General features: G+C 33.6%; 6 protein-coding genes across 10 annotated transcripts in view; 4 read left to right on the top strand and 2 right to left on the bottom strand.

Annotated features, from left to right (window-relative positions):
* Positions 1–6,374, top strand: part of LOC132906925 (zinc finger protein ush) — a 201,585-nt gene extending 195,211 nt beyond the window's left edge. For 2 of the 4 annotated variants that reach the window (XM_060959577.1, XM_060959574.1), the window contains exons 2-8: positions 609–865; positions 1,357–1,753; positions 2,106–2,837; positions 3,103–3,508; positions 3,686–3,944; positions 4,126–4,359; positions 4,572–6,374. In XM_060959577.1, coding sequence (XP_060815560.1) covers positions 609–865; positions 1,357–1,753; positions 2,106–2,837; positions 3,103–3,508; positions 3,686–3,944; positions 4,126–4,359; positions 4,572–5,003 — 2,717 coding nt within the window. In that variant the 3' untranslated portion in view covers positions 5,004–6,374. The remainder of the gene's footprint in view (positions 1–608; positions 866–1,356; positions 1,754–2,105; positions 2,838–3,102; positions 3,509–3,685; positions 3,945–4,125; positions 4,360–4,571) is intronic. The other 2 variants (XM_060959576.1, XM_060959575.1) reach the window with 2 other exon arrangements.
* A 358-nt stretch (positions 6,375–6,732) lies between these two features.
* On the bottom strand, positions 6,733–7,899 carry LOC132906958 (probable RNA polymerase II nuclear localization protein SLC7A6OS). The gene is made up of 3 exons (XM_060959649.1): positions 7,735–7,899; positions 7,394–7,654; positions 6,733–7,317 (listed from the first exon to the last, which is right to left on the bottom strand). The coding sequence occupies exons 1-3, from the start codon at positions 7,897–7,899 to the stop codon at positions 6,847–6,849; spliced, it is 897 nt and encodes a 298-aa protein (XP_060815632.1). The 3' UTR covers positions 6,733–6,846.
* A 61-nt stretch (positions 7,900–7,960) lies between these two features.
* On the top strand, positions 7,961–11,337 carry LOC132906935 (zinc finger protein 341-like). Of its 2 annotated transcripts, none has more exons than XM_060959601.1 (9): positions 7,961–8,126; positions 8,388–8,462; positions 8,571–8,844; positions 8,945–9,218; positions 9,309–9,503; positions 9,574–10,137; positions 10,213–10,482; positions 10,561–10,773; positions 10,876–11,337. In XM_060959601.1, the coding sequence occupies exons 1-9, from the start codon at positions 7,961–7,963 to the stop codon at positions 11,056–11,058; spliced, it is 2,214 nt and encodes a 737-aa protein (XP_060815584.1). In that variant the 3' UTR covers positions 11,059–11,337. The 2 variants fall into 2 exon arrangements, with proteins under 2 accessions (XP_060815584.1, XP_060815586.1); XM_060959603.1 differs by having other exon boundaries at positions 8,078–8,262.
* A 127-nt stretch (positions 11,338–11,464) lies between these two features.
* On the top strand, positions 11,465–16,536 carry LOC132906973 (neprilysin-1-like). The gene is made up of 15 exons (XM_060959669.1): positions 11,465–11,817; positions 11,889–12,630; positions 12,905–13,012; positions 13,102–13,207; positions 13,295–13,487; positions 13,597–13,746; positions 13,809–13,901; positions 13,981–14,166; positions 14,264–14,395; positions 14,469–14,651; positions 14,772–14,878; positions 14,953–15,140; positions 15,304–15,467; positions 15,599–15,754; positions 15,852–16,536. Exons 1-15 carry the CDS (start codon positions 11,617–11,619, stop codon positions 16,062–16,064), a joined length of 2,922 nt encoding a protein of 973 aa, XP_060815652.1. The 5' UTR covers positions 11,465–11,616; the 3' UTR covers positions 16,065–16,536.
* LOC132906944 (phosphatidylserine synthase) lies at positions 13,680–18,799 on the bottom strand. Its single transcript, XM_060959624.1, has 5 exons — positions 18,236–18,799; positions 17,339–18,163; positions 17,002–17,224; positions 16,828–16,903; positions 13,680–16,409 (listed from the first exon to the last, which is right to left on the bottom strand). Exons 1-5 carry the CDS (start codon positions 18,487–18,489, stop codon positions 16,354–16,356), a joined length of 1,434 nt encoding a protein of 477 aa, XP_060815607.1. The 5' UTR covers positions 18,490–18,799; the 3' UTR covers positions 13,680–16,353.
* A 1,264-nt stretch (positions 18,800–20,063) lies between these two features.
* Positions 20,064–26,998, top strand: LOC132907446 (transcription elongation factor SPT6-like). The gene is made up of 11 exons (XM_060960567.1): positions 20,064–20,183; positions 20,251–20,338; positions 20,540–20,730; positions 20,814–20,933; positions 21,018–21,169; positions 21,255–21,495; positions 21,610–24,641; positions 24,730–25,246; positions 25,338–25,575; positions 25,663–26,062; positions 26,151–26,998. The coding sequence occupies exons 1-11, from the start codon at positions 20,145–20,147 to the stop codon at positions 26,353–26,355; spliced, it is 5,223 nt and encodes a 1,740-aa protein (XP_060816550.1). The 5' UTR covers positions 20,064–20,144; the 3' UTR covers positions 26,356–26,998.
* Positions 26,999–27,658: the final 660 nt, after the last annotated feature.

Genomic DNA, 27,658 nt, shown 5'->3' with positions numbered 1-27,658 from the left:
GCGTGAGTAGCCCCTATCGTCGAGGAAGCTCCTCGTCGAATGGTGGGGACCTGCAGAGGCGTGCGAAGGGTGCAGCGAGTGGGGTAGCTGGCAGAAGGATAGATAGTCGAATAAAGAAAGATAGGTGAAAGGAATAGCAGGGAGAAGGGAACAGAGGGTACGCAAAGGCTGGCGTGGCGAACGACCATTAGAGAGTCGAACGGCCATAGAGACGCGTCGTTTAACGTGCGTGCCGGGCATTTTTTTTCTTCTCGCTTTTTTCCATCACCCACCACTTCCGGCTCCGCCGAGACGACGTTCCTTCCACGTGGATCCGTCTTCACGGGCCATGGTCGTTTCTGAGGAATTTATAAACTGTCGTTGGAATTGCCTGAAAAAACGTAGGATTCTAATATTGAAATACGCGAGGATATTTATGGAAGATACGTTATACTTGGTTCTATCGTTCTGTTATTTTATTTTATTTTTCCTTTTTATTAAGATCGACAAATTTGTTAGTGAGTTTTGGTTTGGCTGAAGTAAAGGAAGACATTGAATTGTTAGTTGGAATGGTATTTCTGTTTGAGAAGATTGATAGAAATTAAAGTAATGTTTCTTTATGGTTGCAGGGGAGGATGAGGAATGGAGCGACTCGGAGAAGACACCATCGGTGAGCAGCGGAGTGGAAGGCTGTGGATCGGCGGTTTCCAGCCCGATCGCACCGGTCGTCGAGGAGGAATCGAGTTTACCGCCACCACCGAGACTGAATCCCCCTTCCTCGTCCGTTGCGATCGCGAATTCGGCCGCTGAGGATATCAGATTGAGGCTCAGCGTGCTCCCCGAAGACGCTCGGAAACGACTGGCTAGTCTTACCGAAGATATCGAGGTAAATATTAGGTTGTCCGAAAAGTGTCTTTCTTTTACAGACCTGTCTTTTACAACGATGCATATTTATATAAGCATGAAACCTAATCTATCGAACGTTATGATCTTTATTTTGATAGAACAAAATGGATCATACGTAATTCGATAAAATAATATAAAACGGAAATGTTGTGCATCCATTGTTTTCTTATAAAACGAAGAAACTTTTCGGACGACCTAATATTTAACATTTGATCAATCTCGCGTAAGAATTAACAAACGATCTTATTCTTGATCGGTTCACAAATACCTATGATGGTAAAGCTTGTGAGTTATTTTGGGATAAATAACATCTTACTTCGTAAAGCTTAGATCTCATACGTTTTCCGAGAAATATCTAAAACGAATAGAAAGCTACAATTTTACTTGCTTAGTAAATATTACCTTGTTCGTCTTGTAAAATTAATCACTCGGTAACTTTGCTTACAAAATTTGTAAATATTTGTCACACAGGTTGCAAGAAGCTTAAGAGATCGACATGTCACCCCAAGATCCAATCAGACGCGAGAATCGAGTCCGAAAGACACGGACGAAGAGTCCAATCTGGTCATGGTCAAAGAAGAGGACTGTCAACCGAGATCGTCGTCCTCTTCGTCGTCCTCGACAAGAAGACGGGAATCCATGTGCAGGCGAGACTCGGAGGACTCGTCGAGACGATCGAATACGGACGATCCACCGACCGAGAAAAAGTTGAAACTCGACGATGAAGCTGCACCAAGACTGAGACTCAATCCTAGTCTGGCGACGGATCCAGCTCTTCGGCCCGCCGCCGTAGTCGCGCTCACCGTCAAACCGGAAAATACCTCGCCACCGAATCCTGTGCCACCTCTTCCGGCTGGACTTCAAAATGGTAATATTAATTAATAAAACAATCTACTGTAACACTAGTTTACGTATTATTTCTATTACATCAAACCTGCTCATATTTCTCAACTGAACTGTTCAAAATAATGAAAGAATCGCTTCAGAATTAATTCCATGATACTACGAGTGTCTTCCTATTTGGTCTTGAGATTAAACGTATGTTTTTCTGTTCTCTTCGTAAATTTTAAACTATTGCCTATCGTAATGTTAAAATACCAAAGATATTAAAATATTGCTTCTCGATAGCTATACCTCTAGTTCTTTACGAAACACCGTTAATGTATCAGCTATTTTTGAAATACACAGAACTACAGACAGAATATGCAACTCACTCGAAGAAACTAACATTGCAGCAATCGCCTCAGGTCGTTTGTTCGTACTTCCAACCGATGGCAAGGAGACGATCACTGTGGAGCCAGCCAGGCCAGCACCTCTCTTCTGTCCTCCATGCGGCATCCGTTTTAGCTCAGCGAGCACCCTCGAAGCGCATCGCACTTTCTATTGCGCTCATCGTCCCCGACTCGAGGAAGACACCGCGAACGAAGAGGACGAGGAAAAGTCCAACAAATTCGAAGTGAGAAAAGCATATGCCTGCCCTCACTGCTCGTACAGCGCGGACAAGAAGGTCTCGTTGAACAGACACATGAGAATGCATGCTGCATCTCCTGCACCACCCACGATACCAACCGCTCCGACTACAGCTACTACTCCAGGAAGTGGCGCGGCAAATGCCTCGAATGGCTCCTTGAACGAAGAGGCGGAGAGATATTGCAGAAACTGCGATATTCGATTCAGCTCCCTGAAGACTTATAGAGCGCACAAGACGCATTATTGTAGTACTAGGCACGTGGTCAAAGATACGCCACCAACAGCTACGGTAGCTTCCTCGTCGGTAAAAGCTTCGCCACCGACGAGCGCGAGTCCCGGTGAATCGCCGCCTCCGCAACCTTGTCTGGCGCTACCTACAAATCCTATTTTGATTGTACCGTACTCTTTGTTCCGAGGTGCTAGTGTCCTGGCAGCACCCACTTTGCCTGCGCCTGATACTGCGTGCTTTCTTCTTCCAAATGGTACGTGTTTTAATAACAGTTTATTTAGATCTTCCAAGTTACGTGTATGCTTGCGATTAAAATTTAAGAAGCTGTTGTATTCGTTAAAATAATTAGAGAAGTTTGAATCGTATCATGGTAAAAGAACTCCATTTATTGGGAATCTTAATGAAGTTAAACTCGCATCTTATGAATACATATACGAGTTAAAATTATGAATCTCATAGCCACGAAAATCCAAAAAGGAATTCCAAGAATTAAACTGACAAGTCCCACTCTTTTGTAGGTCATCTTCAACCGATGACAAGAGGTCTGGCTACCACAGCGCAGAACACCGTGGTCGAACCTTCACCGGTTCTCCGAGCAGCGAACAAACCAACGACACCAGCGTCCGTCGTGGCATCGTCGACGTCGCCATCAGGTTCAGCGCCACTCGATTTAAGCGTTAGAAAGTCACCAGCTCATCAAGATGAAAAAGAGAACAGGGTATCGCCGGCGCCCTCTTCTCTACCTCCACCACCTGGTAGTCCTAGGTCAAGAGGAAGCGGAAGTCCTAGAGCAAGGTCCATTGGTTCTGCTCCTACGGCTACTGGAACCGTTGCACCTCCTCCACCGACGGAACTCGCTCTCAGACTGGCTGAACTTCCACCACCCCCTGTTCCTGGGGTTCTTGTGAAGCAAGGTGTCTCAAGGTAAGATACTCTGACGTTTTCATAACACAGTGTGACAATTCGTTTCATGTAGTTTCAATATTTTAATCTTAAATTGATCGGTCAAAAAACTGATAAGTAAGTCGGTTTATTGTATATAACTGATACGTAAAAGGATCCAGGTGATCCGGAAATGATAGAAAACTGTTCGATTTTCAGATGCAAAGAATGTAATATCGTGTTCTGTCGGCATGAGAACTTCGTCGCACATAAAAAGCATTATTGTCAGGCAAGAGAGACAACGGTCAGCAATAGTCCTCCACCACCTGGAACACCCTCGCCTCCTTTAGTGCAATTAATCTGTGCCGCGTGTGGTATCAAGTTCGCATCTATGGATAATCTGGTAGCTCATCAAGCGTTTTACTGTCCCAAAAGGCCAGAACCTCAGGAACATCATTCGCGATGCTCCAAGTGCAAAGTTAGTATCGGTTCCTCTATATATATTCATTTTATCAAAACCTTCTCTAGATTTTTCTTCAATAAAAAATTAGTAGTATATTTTTTATTAGATTTCAATTTAAAGAATATCCATTAATTCTATATTTTTAATAATATTATATACTTCTCCAAAAACTAAAAATTTAATATCCTTTTTTCAGACTATAATTGAACCTGGAGGTACCCATACCTGTAGCAGCGGACCGACTGGAGGTTGGAGATGTCCCGTTTGTGGTGCGGTTAGTCCAACAGCCGGTGCAGCTCAGCGTCACATGGATGCTCATCAGGGTGTCAAGGCTTTCAGGTGTACGATCTGTCGTTACAAAGGAAACACGTTACGGGGAATGAGAACGCACATCAAAATGCACTTTGAGAAACGTGGAACCGATCTACAGGTAAAAAATTTATAATTGTGAAGCTCATAATAAAAACTACTTACTCTTGTCAAATTTTGTCACTTTTCAGATAATCGACGTTATGAAAATATAATCTATACTTTGATTTATCGATGTCCTTATGACTCGAACGATCTCTCCATATTGTACAAAAACAATCTTCATCTGGTAAATCCTTTGATAAGCTTATATTGTTTATTCGTGATTTATAGGAAGAAAATTACATAACGTGCGTACTCGACGACGAAACGGTTCTGCCGACTCCAGAACCGGCTCCAGCTACGACTCCTGAAGAAATTCCTGGCGAGGTGCAAGTAAATGGGAAAACCGAAGTTCGGAAGAGTCCTCAGCCACCTCCACCGCCACCGCCGCCACCACCGACGGTAACCAACAAGGTGAAGCAAGAACGCGAGGACACTCCACCTCCAGAAGAAAGTTTGGATCCCAACAAAAGCGGTCCGCGTTACTGCAGGTCGTGCGACATCAGCTTCAATTACTTGAGCACGTTCATTGCTCACAAGAAGTTCTATTGCTCGAGTCATGCCGGCGAAGCGAGCAACAATAATAACAATAATAATAATAATAATTCGAGCAGTCACGCGACGACGCCTCCCAGCAACAGGACCGAGGCGTCGGTACTTTAAAAAGACTCTCGACAACCGATGGGACTGTTAATTGTTGCCAGTTTATATATATAATATAATTGCCGACTATCCGATTTAGTTGTGTGATTTCTGTTAATCCAGGGAATTGTTTGTACTTATAAATTCAGTTATCTGACGTGTACATATACGCGGTGCGTGAACGATCGTGAAGGAGAAGCTACGTTAAACGTAAGCTAGAATGTTAGTAGAAGTAAGAGGAAAGTTAGGCGATCGTGACGGCGTTTGCTGGTTCGCTTTGGATCAATTAGGCAAACATAAGATTGGATATTAAATGGGATATACCAAAGTGAAACTGTAAAATGGATGTGTGTATCCACGTATAAAAGGGATCGTGGTTGCAATTAGGTTCACGGTGCAGCTGATTTCGTACGTCACGATCGACCGATACGAAAGGTGTGCAATCTCATGACTCTTCAATAATCTCGTAGTTGTAACTGATAATCGAAACATACCTAAGGAATTACGGAAAAGTAAACGATGAGTGTAAAATGTTGTACAGTAGCCAAGTAGAGTATTACGGTACGATATAGTAATAATCCTAAATGATACCAATTTCCAGCTTGTGAAAACGCTAAGTTGCAATATGACATTTAATATATTATATATAAATATATATATATATATATATATGAAAGATGATTTCATTGTCCATAAATCGCGCTCATATTCTCGGCGAGTAAATACGTTGATAACTGTATCCAGACTGCCATAAGAAAGAAAGATCGGAGTCGTTTCCTATCATTTTGCCAACAGTCCCGAACGTATAACAAGCGAGAGAGTAAAAATAAATTAATGGCCCCTAGTATTTCTCTTCGAATTTCGGATACGGTGTAATTGGATCCTTACCAACGCATTTGCTTCATTACATTGCAATCAAAAAAAGAAATAAAGCATCGCCTGTACTTGTATACAAGTAACGGATTCGTTGCGAGCGCGTAAATGTAAAAATTAGAATTAAGGCCAGTGTTACACGTATACGCAACGTACTATTCATATCACATAACGAGTTCGTTAAAGGCATGAGTTTCTTCGCGTGTGAAAGTTCGATGATGAGAGAAAGAATGAGAGAAAGAGAGAGCGAAAAGTAAAAATAAATACGCGAATGTTGTAATCCGAACGTTGTCCAACATTGAACGTTGGAGCAACGTATCTGAAAAATCTCAGTTATACAAAAATTGTTTTCATATTTCGGCGAATAGTATAGTCAGATAAAACGCGAATGTTCGCAAATACTTTTATAAAAGTAATTGTTATGTTATTTACAGGCCTCCTGCTAATTACTGTCTAAAGAAAAGCAAGATTCACAATATTCCATTACGAAATAAATACGAAAGATTTAATAACACATAACGGAGAACCTACTTTATTGCTGAACATTTGTAAATCACTATCTGGTACTTCCACACAACAATTTGTTATACATTATAAATTTGGTATATTATTATATGCCATATCGTCGAAAACGGTTCTTTTTCTAAACACCTATACACATACCTTCCTTTGTCACTTCGACGTCTAGGTTTACTTTTTATTGTTTTTATTTTGATAGATAAATTTTACACATAAAATATATCTATATAAATATGTAATAAATATATAGACATAAATAAAATACTAAGATCCTTATAACCCTTACTTCTATGTAGTGGGAAAAACACATAAGACTTATATTTGAAAAATAATTTTAATTAAGAAACAAAAAGACATATCGATTTCATTAACTGAATTTATTTTAAATAATATGAAATGTATTATGTTAACATCACTGATCACCAATTATTATTTTCTTTTGGTATAAAAAGATATATATGTAATTAAATAACTATTCGGAATCTACTTCATTATTATTACACTCATCCGAGTCTTCAGACACACATATACTAAAACCTTCAGAATCATCATCATCACCGTCTTCCTCTAATTCTTTCTTCACCCTTGCTTTATATCTTGCATACTTGTAACCATAATTTTCTACAACAGCCTCGTCAAGAGCATAAACAAAATCATCCTCTTCAGATAAATCAGATCCATCCTCTAATCTCATGTTCATAACAGCCTCTCTGATGTCATCTTCATTAATTGATCCTTCAGAATAACTAGAGTCAGGATACTCATTTCTCCAATTTGATTCTGAATTAGAATCCTCTGATTCGCATTCAGCTTCAGGATAACCATGATCTCTATAACTATCATAAACAAGCTCTTGTTCAAATGGATGTACAGATACTTCATCATCTAGGAAGATATCGTTCTCAGATTGCACATAATATAGATCATATACATAATTATCATCCTGTAAAACATTATTTATATCATGTAAGTAATTATGCATTGAAATAACAAAAAAATATTTTAAAAATATTGTTTACTTTTCCTATAGAATCCCTTTTTGCTATGGATTTCGAGTCTTCCACATCTATTACTACTGTCTTAACCTTTTTTTCGGAATTTTCATCATTATCTAATGATCGGAAACAATTAACTACTTTGTAACGATTTTTTGCTGAAGCCTGTTTTGTTGCTTCTCTTATTTTACTTAGAATCTGTTTCAAATCTATATGATGTTGTTTGAAATTAGCTTGTAATTCATCTTTCCCATAACCTTGAATTAAATGTTCCACATTCTCATCCTGTCATAATAAAATAAATATTGACTTAATCTTAGTATAACGTTCATTTAACTAGAAATATTTCACTTTTGAACACAAACCTGTTCTTTTACAGTTCTAGCAAATTTAGCAAGTGAGGTTATAGAAACTGATGGTTCATCTTCGGTATCTTCATCTTCCGTAATTTTTTGTCGTTTACACGAAATTACCAAAGCATCTGATGGTTCATCATAATAACTACGTTTCACGCGTAATATCGCTGCCATTTTTATATGTCCTTTTCACAAAAAACTACTCTAAGAAAATATTCACACACGTACCTTCATTATGCGTCCTATTCTAATCCATTTGACCAATCTTTATATTCACTCTATAAGCCCGCTACAAGCAACTTGTCCTATTTTGAGGTTAGAATCGTTTTCAGTAGTCGACATATCGATTATCATTCGCTGGCCTGGTCAGCAACAACGCTGGCAGGGCGTAGAAATTCTCGGTATGTTTTCAACTTGGAAATTGTTCATTTTCTTCATATTAAACGATTCATGAAAGTCTGATCGTCGATTTCGCTTAAAATGAAGCGTTAATATTATTGCAAAACATGGCGCAATCTATTTTCGACGCTTTAACAGGTAAAACTTTTCTATCATAGAAATAGGTGGGGTTAACCAACAAGTATATTATTTATCTTTCTCTTTAAAAGAAAATTTAAATAGTGTTCTAGAAATTTATGATAATTATTTTGTCTGCTTTATAGGTGTATCATTGGACAGTCCTTCTGTGCAATCGTTATTAGAGTCTCAGACTCTAATAACTGAAGTTGAAGAATCAGGTGGGTTTTTGATGAAGTAACCCTGATAACCTATTAATTGAAATTGTTATATCATAGAAGCTTTTATGAGATAAATTTATAATGGATATTTTTATGCTTTGTATTTAGCAATCGATCAAGATGAGGAAGATATATTTCAATGTGGAAAATGCAAAAGCCAATTTACATCATTGCACATGTTTGTGCTGCACAAAAGGACACATCAAAAAACACAAGAGCAAACAGTAGATTTGAGTCAGTTTTTGGTGAATGATGAAACCCAGACTGTTCACACAGAAGACAATAGCGAAGATGTATCACAATTTCATCCACAAGAAACATTTGTTCAAAATGATCAACTTAGTGAACCAATTATACTTGAAGAATCTGATATGCTATTTAGGTAAATATATACATATATACGTATATATGATTAAATGTGTTTAATGTATATGAAAAGGTATTTTTTTCTCAATGAATGATATATCATTTATTTACTATAGTATGGATCAAGAAGGTGCTAATTACTTTACAACAGATTCCACATTTAGTGTTCCAATTATATTAAGTTCAGAAGGTTTGGATACTTTTGCAAACTCTACTATTCCAGGGGATAACGATCCCATAAAAGATGATTCAAACGAAGTACCTCAAGTTCTCCAAAGTGATATTTCTCAAGAACAAAACATTAACAATACACATAAAGTCGATGTACCAATAACTGAAAATTCAATAACAGAATCTGAAATTACTGCTACTCAAACACAAAACTTAAAAGTATGTACTTTAATGAGATGATAAATTGTGATTATCAATAATGTCTTTATTTAAAGTTGCTTATTTATTAATAAAAATTTTCTATTACAGTATAAGTGTGGTTATTGCAGCAAACAATTTTCAAAAAAATTTTATTGGCAACAACATGAACGTTCTCATACAGGGGAAAAACCATATCAGTGTGTTGTATGCGGACGTGCATTCGCACAGAAATCAAATGTTAAAAAACATATGTCGTCACATAAAGTATGGCCGGGAACAGCTATACACTCCTTACCCCCAGAGGTATTTTAAACATTTTTGCACAGGCTTATAATTTTTTTTTCGTTTTTTAATAGTTCATGATCATTGCTAGGCACCACCAGATGGAAGCATAGATCGTACCTATCATTGTCAGTTTTGCAAAGAAATATTTGATTCGTACAAAGCTCTAAAGGGCCATCTTATAGTCTCTCACTTAGCACTGAAAGTGTACAAATGTGTGCAAAGTAGTTGTAGTATGATGTTTGCTGAACTCGAAGATTTCTTAGAACATACTCGCAGTCATAAGAGATCGGAATATCGTTGTCATGTGTGCGGTGAAGTGTTTAATACTCTGTCTGATCTTGGGCTTCACCAATACGCTCACTCCGTCCAAAAACAAAAAACAACAGAGAAATATTACTGTTGCTCTGTTTGTAAATCCTCCTTCTCTAATTTGGAGGCTTTGCAACATCATACAGAAACCACAACGCATGACTATGCTTGTCTACATTGTGGAAAGAGTTTCTTGATCGAACGATTTTTGCGGCGTCATTTAAAAACACACGCCTCATCTGCGCGATTTGCATGCGAGGATTGCGGAAAGGCCTTTAAAACTGAGCAATACTTAGCCAATCATAAGTTAATACATAGCGAGGAAACACCGTTTCTATGTCCAGTGAGTGATTTTATAGTCGATTAAAAAATTTGTAAATTGTTTTAAATTTCATATATACATATTCGTTTATTATAGCATTGCCCAGCTAGATTTAAGAGAAAAGATCGTTTGGGTCGTCATATGCTGATTCATGATCTAACAAAGAGATTAAAGTGTCCCTTCAGAACTTACTTAGGTTGTATGAGTGAATTTTCACGACCTGATAAATTAAAGCGTCACTTACTGACGCACAGCAATATCAAAAGATTTAGTTGTAGTCATTGTAATCGTAATTTCCATCGGGCACAAGCTCTTAAACATCACGAAATGAATAAACATAGTTTAAAATGTGAAATTTGTTCACACGTAAGTGTTATATTCGATTAGATAAGTCGAAAATTCATAATACATGTAGAATACTTATGTTTAAAAATTCTTTTATAGGCATTCAAAACTAAAGAACAATTGCTAACTCATAATTGCGATCAGTCGAACGAGATTAAGAAGCACATGAGTTCACAGTTACCTAAGAAAGCTTCTGGTTCATTTAAACCAAGGAAACCTACTCCAAAGAGACAAACATCATCAAAGACTGCAATTGGGCTTGCTGATAAGGAAAAAGTAGAGAAATTTAAGGCTGACGAAATACAAAGAAAAGTAATTACATAGCTATACAATTTGAAAAACTAACATTTATTGTTATTTACTACTTATTATTATACAATTACTTATACTATTACATATTTATTCCTATTTCAGATCACCTCTGAAATGTTAAAGTCTAATGATTACAAAGACGACATCTGTACCAAAAAGATAGAGAACATTTCTGTATCAAAAGAGATCGGTTCAACAATTGAAGCTCTTATCAAATCTGATGCAACGGACAATGAAATCAAACGCAACACTGATACATATTTGGTACAACAGACAGCCGAATAGAGTTTTTAAATATATTTTTTAATTGTATTTAAATATTATAATATAGTTTAGACTGTAGATAAGTTGACATACTACGTGCAATGGGATCATTGGCAAACTGCAAATTGCATTTTATAATAGTATATATAATATTTTGTAGTTTACATATCTGTGATAATTGTATTATAAAATATATTAATATAAATAACTTATATCTATCTATCTCAAATATTTTTAATGTCGCCTTCCTTAGGCCATTTGGAATTTATGGATGTATTAAAGAAAAAGATGTTTGTGTCAGTGAGTGTATTTCATTTTACCCAATTCCCCTTTAGCGTACTAATAGAATTCCATTCTTCGCTCTTACAAATTAGCAAAAGGATATTATACGCTGGAGCGCAGTTTAAGATAATGTTTAAAAGGAAGTGGTTGATAAAATTGTAATTACCACTTCCTTTCTTTCATTAACGTTTCGGGTTTGGTTCAGTAGAAAAAATACAGCGCTTTTAGGCACTACTAAAAGTATTATACCTTAAAACTAATGTATATTTAAATAAGTAGTAGATCATATTTTAACAGATGATTTCTCGAGGTTCTTACCAAATTGCTAATATGGAAGCAGCCAAAGCAGCAAGACAGGATCAGTCTTATAGAAGCTGTGTTTTATCACTGATAATATTCTTTTTTCTCTGTATGATTCTTATCCTAGCCAGTTTACCGTGGAAATTATACCGCTCCTACAATTCTGAAGAAAAAGGTGAATATGCAGGTACAATACAGGTAAGCTTATTTTTGATATTATGAAAATTGTGGAAGAAAACAATTAGATAAAAATAATTATATCGACACAGCACCATTATCACGAACATCATACAGAACATGAAACTGAAAGAACAACCAGCACTACGGAAAGAACTAAATTATTAATTACTACAACTTCTATAGATGAAATGAATTCAATAGAAGTAGAAACAGAAACAACATTAAACTTTGAAGTATTCACCGAAAATTCTCGTGTAATAAATGATACAAATTTAGATATTGTTGATTCATCTAAATCTAATATCGAGACTGCTACGGAAGATTTATCACAGACGGAAACTTACAAGGAAGCTGCAGCTGAAGAATTCGATAATTCTTCGACGGCTAATATTAATATTACAGAAAATAGTACATCAATTTTGACGAAAGAACATCAAGAAATAGATACTACAGAAACTTTTACTACTACTGACTCGGGCAATATTAATCAAGAAACTCCCCTTGAGGTCGAAGAGTCGATAGAAGATGTTATTAAATCGACAATGAAAGAAGAAAATGTCACGATTAAATCTACCACTAAAGATCAACAAAATGAACGATATTCTTCAATATTAAACAATGAGACTACAAGTACGACTTTTAGTTCACCAATTGATAAGCCAGTGTGTCACGAGGGTGAATGCAAAAATTTGGCCAGCAAGATATTATTTTATATGAATCATACGATTGACCCATGTGAAGATTTTTATGAATACGCTTGCGGTAATTTCGAGAACAATCCTCAAATCGTAGAATGGAATTTGGAAGATGCAGCTTATCAACGTATTTTAGGTGAGTATAGTTCTGCTTTTTACTATATAAAAAAGAATTATTTTGCCAATAAACTATTCTTTAAATATTTTTCAATTCTTAATTAATAAATATTATGTAATATCAAGTACTAAATATTTAACTTTGTTTCTGAATTATATTTTTTCTAATCCTTTTTCTAAATAATTCTGTATAAAGTATTCTATGAAGCATTATTTAGAAAAGTATATAAAATAAATAAAAATATAAGAAGTGGCAATTCTTACATGCAACACATTGTTTTAATTTGAATCAGGACAAATGCTGGAAGAAAATGAGAAAAATATATCTTCTATTTTCACCACCTATTACAACAGTTGCATGCAATACGAGAGTGTCAATCGGACAGAAAGAATCAAGCTGGGTACGGAGAAAATACACATCTAATTATCTAGTTTCTAACTTTAAATACAAGTTTAATGTATAAGAAATAATATAACATTTTTCTTATAGCGAGAGAGGCGTTAGATAAGGTAGGCAAGTTTTATACTGAAGAAACATGGCCTGAAAACCATATAAGCCTTACCGAACTACTCGCTACACTATTATTAAAAAACAGGTAAGAAATTGAAGACAACGACTGTACAAAAATATAGCATATTACGTTCACTTAATATATTTATCGTTTGCTTTTCTAATTCTCTAGCGCTTTACTGTTCGACATAGTTCCGGATCTTAACGAATATTCTTCGACATTCACCCTTAAAATAAGCCCAACGACATACGATGATCTTTTTGAAATAGACGAAAATAACGAACTCTGTTACGCAAATAAATTAAAAAGAGAGAATGAGACGGTGAATCTAGAAGAATTGTATACGGAATATGAAACGTGCAAAGTACATATATATATATATATATATGTATATCAATCAAGATAAGAAAAAAAAAAATGCTCTGTTAATGAAAACTTATAACAAACGTGTCTTTCTTATTTTGTTTTATTAGGTTGATACGAAAAGGTTAATAAAATCAGTTTCTGAATCCTTGACGATGCTTGGGATATTCAACGAGCTGAATAATACGTACAATATTTCTCAATACATGAATTTCACAATCATTAACATCGATCTGTATATATTGCAACAATTTTTCGCAGTAAGTTTATCGAGTTCTTTTCACGATCGAACGTGTTCCCTCGATTGTTTCTTATGTTTTAGAATTTTCCGTCTAAGAACAAGATCCGCGAGGCGGTACTTATGAAAAATTACACTCTTGTCACTGTCAAACAATTGGATAGCGAGTTTAAAATCGTAAGGGAAAGAGTTTATACCCGTTTAAGTTAAACTGATTCGTTCGATTTAATGGATATATTATGTAACATACTTGTAGATAAATTGGTCGCATCTAATTTACTTATTAACGAACGAAAAGGTTAAACCGGAAGTAAAAGTGCAGGTTTATTTTTACGATGCCCTATCTAAAGGATTGAAAAATCTGGAAAGGTTGGAAGAAGAAGACCCGATGACATTGCATAATGCATTATTAGGATTATATGTACGCAATCTGTATCACAAGGTATAGTTATATTCCCTGATTAATGTCCCCTTTTATGTCTCTTTTTTTTATTGTATTTTTCTTCCTTTATTTCTTCTTTGTCTTTGTTTGTTTCTAGTTAATTATATCAAAACATCCAGATGTTGAAAAACACTGCCTTCGCGTTGCTACCAACGTTTTAATCCCGGAAGCTTCGAATTTATACATCTCTTCGTTCACAAATGATCAACTTACGTATATGAATGAAACTGTAAGTTCATATACTCTGATTATTCGAAAAAATTGTTTACTAGGTGACTAATCAGTATCATATAACTTAATAGATACATAGTTTATTTGAGACACTTAAGGAGACCCTAAAATTAAAACTCACGGATGTAACATGGATTACAGAAGCGGAACGTAACGCATCGATTGCAAAAATAAATAATCTTAATGTTGTCGTACCTGATATTTCATACTATACCGATAGCAAATCAACTTATAGAAAAATTCTAGCAAACCAGGTGCGAAAAACTATTTCGGTTTCTAATGAGATAATAAGCACATGTGCATAATTGTTGATTGAAGAATACTATAATAACTAAAAGTTATTGAATGACATGTTAACGACAGTCTAATTTTAGATAAATCTGACAAATAACTATTTCGAAAATTCAGTGATTTTGATGCAAAGGTACCGAAAATTAATATATGCAGAACTATTTACAAACCCGGGGCATTCTGCACAAATGTAAGTTTATAATTGAAATTATATATATAAAATAGTTTAAAGTTGTTGAACTATATACAATAATATATATATAGATGGACACATTACGCAACACCGTACCAATCTAAAGGGCTCGCGATTTACGGATTAAACCTCGTTGTAATACCTTATGGTGTAATTGATTGGTCCATGAAATACAATGAATCTTCATTTAATTACATAAAACTGGCGACACTTGGTAACATAATAGCACACCAAATTGCTCATCATTTTGATGCAAATGGTATATTAGCAATATACAATTTTATAATATACTAGTGATCTGTTATCGTTATAGAATCTGAACGTTATCTGAACGTTATAGATCTGTAACTTATTAGTATACTTTCGAGAAAATTCGGAAAAATCTTATCGTCTACATATACTTTTTTAATATATATCACTAGGTATCTATTATTGGAATGGAAATCGCAATGCCAGTTCTCTATTAAACGATGGTGATTCTACAAACATGAATTTCAAAGATTACATTGACTATCAGCGAAATGTTCTCTATAAAAATTCTATGGCTATGACATTACCATTTACAGGACAGAACGTACTTTATAAGGTGAATTCATATATTTGTTTTCTTTCTATAAAATCGTTACGATGCAAAAATATTATTTTAAAGTAATACGTCTAATTAGTATTACGTCTTTTTAAACGCAATGACTCTCTTTTTGTTTAAACACGTTTTAGATTTCCCAATTGACTCTAAATGAACGTCTGTCCGAGGCGATGGGACTCAGATTAGCCTACGATACTTTGACTCAATTGATGTCTAAAGAATCGTGGCTTTATCTTCCATGGCTTGAACTGGATTTCAATAAGTTATTTTACCTCATCTATGCTCAGGTACTCTTGTTATAGTAAGATTTATGGCATTGACATTTTTAATAAAATAACAATCGTTATGACTATTACCATTACCTTTTTATCATGATTTTTATAGATGTACTGTACAAAGACTCCACTTACGTCATCGTATATATCATTGTACGAGAACGAACAGTTACCAAATCGAATTCATATTTTTGTTTCTGCATCCAACAATAGGCTTCTCGGTGAAACTTGGAACTGTCCAGAAGGTTCACGGATAATGCCAAGTTATGTATGCAGTGCATTTCCGTATATTCAATGTAACGAAGAAGCTACGATAACGTAACGTGACGCAATAATTATATAAACTACGATTCGTAAATGATACGACGATCAATTTTTTTATAAGGAAGCGTTATTAATTGGTAACGACGCTCTTCATTTATTCTCAGGAACATATTTTTCATAACATTCACACGCAAACAGGCGCAGTATGCAAAAATCAGACGAACTCAGGTATTCAACAGCCTATTACATTCGAAACTGCGGCTTTGTATGATCTTATAATGCGACTAGAAAATTTGACAGTGTAAATAATTCACCCTTAAGTTGAATGTTCCTTGTTGTGGATTTGTTTACAACTGCTTCTTTTCCAGCAAACCCATAGATTTTGTAGAATGAACCATGTCCCCTAGAACACACATAAATTGTTACAAACATTCATTAGTCCAATATTCTATCTACCAATGATGGACTGAGCTGTGACAAAAAATGTATATTTATATAATACATATAAAATGTATATTAATTTAAAAATATTTTCATGCATTCATAATTATCCTTAAATTATTTTTACACTTATTATTATGGTATATATTCTTATGTAAACAGGTATAAAAATTCATATTTTTCAATATCAAGGACAAAAAACAAAAACATCCATAACAAAACTTATTTGATTTTTATAACATTCAGTCAAATAACAGTTTGCAAATGATTTATATGACACTCTTGCTTTATATTTAACAGCCAGTTAATTATATGTCAATAGCCCAGTACACTATCGGCTTAAACATTATTTAGAGGAATGTAGTAGACATCACACATACCACTGCTAGGGGTTACATCCAGATGACTGTTGTCTAATTGAGTGATACACTGTTTTGAAGTAGCTTTCTTTTCTGTCTGAAAAGACAAGATTCATGCAAAAGGCATAGAAAAAAATACACAAATAACTATACAGTTAGTTACAAATTTTCAAATTTAATTTTTGAACTAAATACCTCAAAGTACCGGTGCCACAGAACACAGCCATAGACACAAAGAACTGAGACTAGGGACTGGCAAAGTAACCACAAAAGAATGTTTAGTGCTTGAGTACGTTCAAATAATGCAGCACCATGCCTTATGCATAACAAAGCTTCTGTAACCATAATTGCACCATAGACCCAACACTGAGTCCCTACCCTACTACATGTTGGATCTGTTACATACATGTAGTATTGCCTATAATTATGTTAAAATATTATGATTCTTATGTAATAAATTGTTATAGCTATTATAATAAAAATTTATATGTTTAATATAGATCTAGCTTATTCTATTATAATTCTTCCCTACCTAACAGAAGGTGCAACTATAACTCCAACTAATACCAATCTTGCCACAACAAATGGATGAGAGGGCGGAAATTCGTATACATGTTTCAAGAAAAATGTATTTAGTTCTGAAACCTGCCAGAATATTACCAACTGACATAGAGCAACAAATCTCATATATGTACAAGTTGGATCCAACCATCTAATAGCAGTCCAACTACCAGGTGTAAATTGTAGCATTGCCCTTTTCAATTTTCCAGTAGTGCTCTCAATGTCAAGGATGCTTACCCATTTATATTCTCTCATTTCTAATAGAGAGCAAATTTTTAATCCAACCCAAATACCCAAACCATTACAGACAACAACATCAAGTATAAAAGCATCCCACCAGCATTCCACGAAATTTGGTAGTAAATGAGCAAATGTTATTTCTGTTACTTCCCACATAACACTAATGGCCCAAAGAATACCAAGATGACGAATAAGGATTGCTTTAAAGGCCCATCCTAAAAAATGGGCTACTGCAAAAATATCTAAATGATTCCATATCTTTTCAACTGTGATTTCTGAACAATTAACACCGTATTCTTTGTCCATGTCAATGTGAAACGATGCCAAGCGAGGATCTATCCAAACAAAGATTTTTCTGACTGTTTCATAATCTTGAAACAGCATAAATAATAGGCCCATTAGATATAGTACACTACAGCCAAATACGAGTCTCCACACGACAGGATGAGGTCTCGTAAATGGTCCATTTGGAAATGTAAGTATTGATATAATCAGAAAAAAAAATATAATACAAAGTATTCCAGCCCAAATGTTATCCTCGACACTGGTAGTATTCCTGTATTAAATTAATACCGATATTTACAAGAATTAACATATGTATAATAAGATAATTTGAATATTTAATTACCTAGTGAATGCGGAATATATTACAGCACCGATTGAGATGAGAAGCAATGTAATGCTGTGCGGTTTATAAAAAAATTCGATCGAAATATCATCAACCGGTCTTTCATTGATATTGGGGAAACTGTCCGTACCGTGTCGTAATTTGTGCCCTTCTATGTTATCTGCACTACTTCGGCAATTTACGACCTTATTTTCATCATTTTTGACGAGTCTCTCTAAGAGACCGTCATTCATGGATTCTTCATTAGTTGTCATCCCGATCAAGTAATTATTTGTTTTAAAATCGTATCCTGATCATTTCATACGTTGTTTCGCCATGTTCTCACCTTTTTTGGTTTCAGTGTGCACTACCGCTATTGAGAAATTTACAAATCACAGCAGGCACGAATTATGAATCAAGAAAGTATTACGGTGATCAGTTTACTTCCATTTGTGTGAATACAGTTAAAGAAAAAGAAAGAGATTTGACGAATTATCTTGTTTGTTAGTCAGCTGATTGGTCATCGGACACGAATGTATTTCTTTGCGAACGGGCCATTATATAGTTAACATTATACGGGTTCAGAAACTCTCACGCTGGACTAGACCCCTTTTATGAGGACGGGAAGTTTCTTGTATCGTCCACCAAAATTAAGTCGCTGCAGTCGAGTTATGAGTGAATTCATATGGACTTTTAAATTTCTTCCTTCAAAGCAAAACTTCTTTTTTCAATAAGCTCACTATAAAAATACACCGGAGTTTCAGGTAGGTAAACCAAAAAATGTTCGAAATACAAAGGTCAATTATAATTGTGTTTATAATTATATATTTTTTAAATATAAATGATATAATATAAAAATATAAAAAATATAAAATTTTATATTCTCTTTATAATTGTTATATTTAAAAAATATAAAATTTTATATTTTCTTTATAATTGTTTATATAAAACTACTTATAACTCGATTGCAACGCCACTAATTATAGTATTGCAGCGGCGGATTATATTATATTTATATATTATAATTATATATTTTTTAAATTTCATTTATATTTTTTAAATATAAATAATATAATATAAAAACATAAAAAATATAAAATTTTATATTTTTTTTATAATTGTTTATATAAAACTACTTATAACTCGATTGCAACGCCACTAATTATAGTATTGCAGCGGCGGATTATATTATATTTATATATTATAATTATATATTTTTTAAATTTCATTTATATTTTTTAAATATAAATAATATAATATAAAAACATAAAAAATATAAAATTTTATATTTTCTTTATAATTGTTTATATAAAACTACTTATAACTCGATTGCAACGCCACTAATTATAGTATTGCAGCGGCGGATTATATTATATTATATTTATATATTATAATTATATATTTTTTAAATTTCATTTATATTTTTTAAATATAAATAATATAATATAAAAACATAAAAAATATAAAATTTTATATTTTCTTTATAATTGTTTATATAAAACTACTTATAACTCGATTGCAACGCCACTAATTATAGTATTGCAGCGGCGGATTATATTATATTTATATATTATAATTATATATTTTTTAAATTTCATTTATATTTTTTAAATATAAATAATATAATATAAAAACATAAAAAATATAAAATTTTATATTTTCTTTATAATTGTTTATATAAAACTACTTATAACTCGATTGCAACGCCACTAATTATAGTATTGCAGCGGCGGATTAAGGAACTGTGCTATACAAAAGGGTCTACCCCCACCACGGAAGTTTCCGGCATTTTACGATCACAACATTCAACAGCTGTGCTGATGTCATCATTACTTCTTGCACCACAGTAGCGTCCTTCCGGCTGTTACTGCACTTCGTTATTAATATTGTTATATATTTTTTCGAGAAATTCTTATATTTCTAATAGAAGATGGCAGATTATTTGGATATTGAAGCAGAAGAAAGTGAGGTGAATAATAAAGTGATACAATACAGACATTTGTAAACATATAATCTAATGTTCCATGATTTCGTAGGAGGAGGAGCAACTTAGTGTTAAAGAAAAGAAGAAACTTAAAAAATTAAAAGCGTTGGAGGACAGTGAGGATGAAGATGATGATGAAGGTATATGAAAATGTTTGATACAAAAAAGTAGTTAGTTACTGCTTCCTTCAAAGTTTCTGAAGGTTCTAGGAAATACATTATTACTTTCGAATACATTAAATATTAGAGTCAAAATTTATACATCATTAATAATATGTAAATTTATATTTACTAATACTTAAAAACATCTTCCTTTAAATTATATGTATGTTTAATATTTAGGAGATGAAGGAGAAGTTCCAGGACTTATTGATGATAATTCTATCGATGATGATAATGATGGTGAAGATAGTGATGGATCTGATGATTCTAGAAAACGTAAAAAAGAGAGCGATGATGAAGATTTTGATGATGGTTTAGAAGATGAAGATTATGACCTACTTGAAGAAAATTTGGGAGTTAAAGTTGAAAGGGTATATATAGTTGAAAAAAAGTTATATAAAATATTTCAAATTTATATATCATACAATTTTTTAAATATAATATCATTTTTTAGAAACGTCGTTTTAAGCGTTTACGTAGAATGCAAGATGAAGAGTCAGAAGGGGAAGAAGAAAAAGAGATAGATGCTGGAAGAGATGCTATTGCCAACGAATTGTTTCAAGGTTCTGGAGATGTAAGTTTTTAAGTAAAATGTATATTTGACTTGTTTAGTAATTTATTAATTTAAAAAATTAACTACTCTCATTTTGCTATATAGGAGGATGAAGAAAGAAGTGATGTTAGTCCTAGAGGTGAAGCCGAAGGGTGTGATGAGGAAGAAAGTGATGACGAAGATGATTTTATTGTGGATGGTGATGGAATACCTATAACTGAAAAGAGGAAAAGGAAAAGACCTATATATTCAGATGCGTAAGTACTGTTTCTATTCTTAAAATAAATTATAAAATTTCATTATGATATAGTTATTTATTTTTTTATTATATTTTTATTATAGTGCATTGCAAGAAGCCCAAGATATTTTTGGCATTGATTTTGATTATAATGATATTGAAAAATATGGAGAGGATGAGTTTGAAGAGGAAGAGGAGGAAGAGGAGGATGAATATGACGAGATAGAAGACCGCCCAAGGCCATCAAAAAAACATCTTAAAAGAAAGAGCACAAGGAAAACTATTTTTGAAGTATATGAACCTAGTGAACTTATACGCGGACACTTCACTGATGTGGATAATGAGGTAATAATTCGAATTAACTTTAATTTATCATCAGTGATTATAAATAAGGCTTAAATTTAATATTATATCTATATAATATTATACACATACTATTATAACTTTTGCCCATTTTAGATTCGTACTACAGACATTCCTGAACGTATGCAACTTCGTGCTGTTCCCATTATGCCTACAATGGAAGGTTCGGATGAATTAGATCTTGAAGCCGAATGGATATATAAACAGGCATTCTGTCAACCAACAATTTCAATACAAGATTCTCATCTAAATGAAGAAGCCAAAGAAAGAGCTAAAAAGGGTCCGCAAACAATCGGCAAAATTAAGAAAGCCTTAGATTTTATGCGTAATCAGAACTTCGAAGTTCCGTATATTGCATTTTATAGAAAAGAATACGTGTTGCCAGAGTTAAACATCAACGATTTGTGGAAAATTTATAAGTTTGACGTAAAATGGTGCCAACTTAAACAAAGAAAAGAAAACTTATTGAAACTCTTTGAAAAGATGAGGAATTTTCAATTAGATGAGATTATGAAAAATCCTGATGCTCCATTACCCGACAACATACGAGTTATTAAAGACGATGATATTGAACGACTTAAAAGTGCTCAGACATTTGAAGAATTAAATGATATTTATCGACATTTTATGCTATATTATAATCAGGATGTGTCATCCATGCAAGAAATTGCACATAAGAAGGAAAAACAAGCACAAAGGAAAGCTAAATTGGAGAAGAGAAAGCAACGACGTACAGAAGCTGAAGAAAATGGAGAAGATTTACCTGAAGAAATTCCTGATGCAGAGGATGAAGAGAAAATAGACGATTCATTAAAGCAGCCGGTTAGGAAAGGTCCTTACTATATTTGCAGAAAAGCTGGCTTAGACGGATTTACTAAAAAATTTGGTCTCTCACCCGAACATTTTGCTGAAAATCTTCGAGATAATTATCAACGTCATGAAGTAGATCAAGATCCAATAGAACCTGCAATAGTAGCAAATGATTTTTGTTCTGCAATATTTACGACAAGTGAAGAAGTACTTAAAGCTGCACAATTAATGGTTGCGATTCAGTTAGCGCACGAACCATTAGTTCGTAAATGCGTTAGAGAAATGTATATGGAGAGAGCAAAAGTGTCCGTAAAACCAACTAAAAAAGGAATAAAGGAGATAGATGAAGGACATGCCATTTATGGATTAAAATATATCAAAAATAAGCCTGTACGGGATCTTGTTGGTGATCAATTCTTAAAACTAATTGTAGCAGAAGAAGATAAATTAATTACACTTTCCTTTAGTGACATGATAGAAGGAAATACTAGCAATAATTATATCGATGAAATAAAGCAACTTTATTATAGAGATGAATTTAGTAAAAGTGTCCAAGATTGGAATGCATTAAGAACTGGTAGTGTTGAAGTAGCTTTAAATCGGATTATTATACCTCAATTGAAAAAAGAATTGAGATCCAATCTTTTATTAGAAGCAAAAGAATGCGTTATGAAAGCGTGTTGCCGCAAAATGTACAATTGGATAAAAGTTGCTCCATATACTTGCGAATTTCCTGATGAAGATGATGAAGATTGGAATACTAGCAAAGGAATTCGTGTGATGGCTGTAGCATATGTGCCTGATCTGTCTCAAGCTGCCTTTACGTGCATAATTTCTCCAGAAGGAGAATGTACTGATTACCTAAGATTACCGCATTTATTGAAACGTAAAAATAGTTTTAGGGAATGTGAAAAGATATTAAAAGAGGCAACCTTACTAGGAATTAAAAATTTTATTGCCACAAAGAAACCACATGTTGTGGTAGTAAGTGGTGAATCTAGAGAAGCATTAATGATAGTATCTGATATAAAAGAATGTATAGCTAATCTTGCAAAAGAAGAACAATTTCCTACAATCCAAGTGGAAATATGTGATAATGAACTTAATAAAGTTTATGCAAAGAGTAATAGAGGTATATCTGAGTTCAGAGATTATCCAGAATTATTAAGAGAAGCTATATCTTTAGCAAGAAAAATACAAGATCCTCTATTAGAATTCTCTCAGTTGTGTACCATAGATGAGGAAATTCTGTGCCTTAAATATCATCCTTTGCAAGATCAACTTCCTAAAGACGATCTTATAGAAAATTTATATTTGGAATTTATAAATCGCATAAATGAAGTAGGAGTAGATTTAAATAGAGCAATTCAGCAGCCTTATACAGCAAACCTAGTACAATTTGTGTGTGGCTTAGGACCTAGAAAAGGACAGGCTCTGGTTAAGATTTTGAAACAAACTAATCAAAGACTAGAGAATAGAACACAGCTTATAACAGCATGTCATATGGGACCTAAAGTGTTTGTCAATTGTGTTGGTTTTATTAAGATTGATACAAATAGTTTAGGAGATAGCACAGAGGCATATGTAGAAGTACTAGATGGCTCGCGTGTACATCCAGAGACATATGAATGGGCAAGAAAAATGGCAGTAGATGCTTTAGAGTATGATGATGAAGATGCAAATCCTGCTGGTGCCCTAGAAGAAATTCTTGAATCACCAGAAAGATTAAAAGATTTAGATTTAGATGCATTTGCAGAGGAACTTGAAAGACAGGGTTTTGGAAACAAGTGCATTACTCTTTACGATATAAGAGCTGAACTGAACTGTAGATACAAAGACCTTCGTATACCTTACCAATCTCTAAATACTGAAAAATTATTTGATGTTTTGACTAAAGAAACTCCGGAAACTTTCTATGTCGGTAAATTAGTTTTGGCAACAGTCATTGGTATAAGTCATAGAAGACCTCAAGGAGATCAATTAGATCAAGCGAATCCTGTTCGAAATGATGAAACTGGATTATGGCAATGTCCATTCTGCTTGAAAAACGATTTTCCAGAATTGTCCGAGGTATGGAATCATTTTGATGCTGGTGCATGTCCAGGGAAAGCAACTGGAATTCGTTTAAGGTTGGAAAATGGAATATCTGGATATATTCACGTAAAAAATCTGTCTGATAAACATGTCACTAATCCAGAGGAAAGAGTACGTATCGGACAACTAATTCATTGTCGCATAATTAAGATCGAAGTAGAACGATTTAGTGTTGAATGTACTAGCAAGACGAGTGATCTTATTGATAAAAATCACGAATGGAGGTAAAGTATCAACAAATAATTATAATAACTTTATTTATAATCATTTCAACAAGTTCCTCAATTAATATTTTACGTGTATTCTTTTTAGACCTCAGCGAGACGTTTATTATGAAGTAGAGGCAGAAGAAAAAGATACGAAAACAGAGGAGGATGCTAAGAAATCGCAACAACGCCAAACTTATGTAAAACGTGTTATAATTCATCCTAGTTTCCATAATATAAGTTTTGCAGAAGCTGAAAAGTTAATGCTAACTTTGAAGCAAGGGGAAGCAATAATACGACCTAGCAGTAAGGGATCTGATCATTTGACTGTAACATGGAAAGTCACAGAGAATATTTATCAACATATTGATGTAAGGGAAGAAGGCAAAGAAAATGCATTCTCTTTGGGTCGCAGTTTATGGATTGGCAATGAAGAATTCGAAGATTTGGATGAAATTATCGCTAGACATATTAATCCGATGGCTGCTTATGCTTTGGAACTTTTAGATTTTAAATATTATAAAACAAGTGTAGAAGGCATTAAAGATAAAGCAGAAGAAATTTTGAAGGAACAGAAGAAGCAAAATCCTGGAGGGATACCATATATTGTGTCTGCAGCTAAAGTACGTTCGAAAATATTTAATATTTGCTTATATTCCTACTTCAAAATTTTTATTTTTCAATTAAATTAATATTTTTTGTTATACATTTCAGAATTATCCTGGAAAATTTTTACTTTCGTATTTACCACGAACTCGTTGCCGTCATGAATATGTTACTGTAATACCTGATGGATTTCGATTTAGAAGTCAAATGTTTAATAGAATAAATGACTTGTTCCGCTGGTTCAAAGAACACTTTAGAGATCCTATACCAGGACAAGTTACACCTGGTACTCCACATGGAACTATGACTTCCAGAACACCATACAATGGTACTCCAGGAGTGAATGGTGAGTCTCATATTACTAAGAATTTGGATCCTATAATAATTTTTATTCCACTAAAATTAAGTTCTTTTTTGTCTGTTTTTTTTTCAGGATTGAATCCAGAAACAATACAGAGGGTAGCACAGAATATGCCACACCACATGTTACATTCACTCTCGAAAGTAGCAAATCAAACTCCACATCATTATCCACCATACACTCCAGGAGCTGCTAGTGTTAATAACTATGGAATGTATGGAAGTACACCTTATACACCTTCCGGCCAAACTCCGTTTATGACCCCCTACCATACACCACACCACACGCCTCATCATCCACAAACACCCAGTCATTCTCAAGGACCATTCTTACAACCAATTCCTCCAGCAATGAATTCAAATTCACATAGAACTGCAAAATCACATAGATCTGTCTCTAGTACTTCTGATGCAACGAATTGGACAAAAGCGGCGGAAGCATGGGCTCGATCAAAGCAATCTTCGAAAGAATTGTAAGTTGATTTATTTTTAGTCGCCTATATCAAAATAATAATGAAATATTTATTCTCTAATAATGAAATATTCATTTTCTAATTTTAGTAATACTACTCCAAGATATGATGAATCTAGAAAAACGCCAAGAAATAAAGAAGCTCAAAATGGGAGAGCAACTCCGCGCAATAGAACCCCATCTGCTCGTACTCCGTCTTATAAATCTCCTAGAGAAACTCCATTTACAAATTCTAGTCCCCGGAGTATGTCTCTAAGTGGAGATGGTACTCCCCTATATGATGAAAGTTGGTAATCGTTTTACATATATGTAGTATTTTACGTATATGTAGCTAGAACAATTGGTTATTTGAAGCAATACTCTACTGAATAGAGTATACTCTATTAACAAAAGAAAAAGAGTATGTTGAATCATAATTATGTATTTATTTTCTGCCAATTGGCACAAAGCATTTTCTATATCAAATATTTATTACTAGTATAAACTATACATTTTTTATAGAATCTTTTTCGAGATTTTTGTTACGAATATACAATTTTGATCGAGAAGTATGTGATACATATATAAGTAAAAAAGGAGGAAATTAAGAGAATTGATTTAATGCCAATTTTATATCAATTTAGCAAAACATATCTTATCACGCAAATGTTGTTTTCTCTCTTTATATGTACATAATGTTTAAAATGTTCTACCTCAATGATATTACATCTTCAAACTATCAATTCTATACAATATACCTATCTGTATTTGCTCAAATATATCATATTACCATTTAGTTCCATAAATTATTCAAACACAGATACTGCCTTAATTCAAAAATATATGTATAAGTTTTATTTGTATAATAATTGACTTAATACCGATGTATTAGGCATATGAAATTTTGATATATATTTTATTATAAAAGATTAGGAACATTAAACATGTGTTAAGTAAAGTGTTCTTTCTTTCCAACCCTTCATAAACTAATGATCATAGTTCCAAATGTCATTATTTTGATTTTGATTGATTTTTAATAATTGTTTATTATATATAACATAATATATATTTAAGACATACGTTGAATATATATTAAAAAACCTGATAATATAAAAATAATCATACTTAGTACACAAAAAAGGAATGTTCCTTTGTTTCAAAGATTATTTTATAATTATAAAACAGAATATATATGAAACATACATGCATTTTATTAAATATTTTGCATAATGGTTTGCATAATTGATTGACATGATTTTAATAATGTAAACTGGCTACTTACTATAAAGAAAAATAAAACAAAATTTTCACATTTTTCAGTAATAAATAGAAATAAAAGTAATAATGATTAGTTAAAATCTTAACGAATGTATGGCGCCTTCTCGTAAAATCATCGAAACCAGTTATAACGACTCGACCATATTTGGAACGGATTTTTACGTTCTGATGGTCGCACAACGGTCGTCGGTCATAACTTCCCACACATTGGTACGCACGTTGCTGGAGATGCAGACATATGATTCATCCAAAATGAATCTTTTTTGAACTGCGTGACTGTGTTTCAGTCAAAAATATAAATGCATGTATTTTCACAATGCTTCTACTGTACTATTATAGA

The sequence above is a fragment of the Bombus pascuorum genome, chromosome 5, assembly GCF_905332965.1.
Source record: "Bombus pascuorum chromosome 5, iyBomPasc1.1, whole genome shotgun sequence".
In the NCBI taxonomy this organism is placed as follows: Eukaryota; Metazoa; Arthropoda; class Insecta; order Hymenoptera; family Apidae; genus Bombus; species Bombus pascuorum.
The sequence above is the reverse complement of the archived record's forward strand: the minus strand, read 5'-3'. Positions and strand labels throughout refer to the sequence as shown.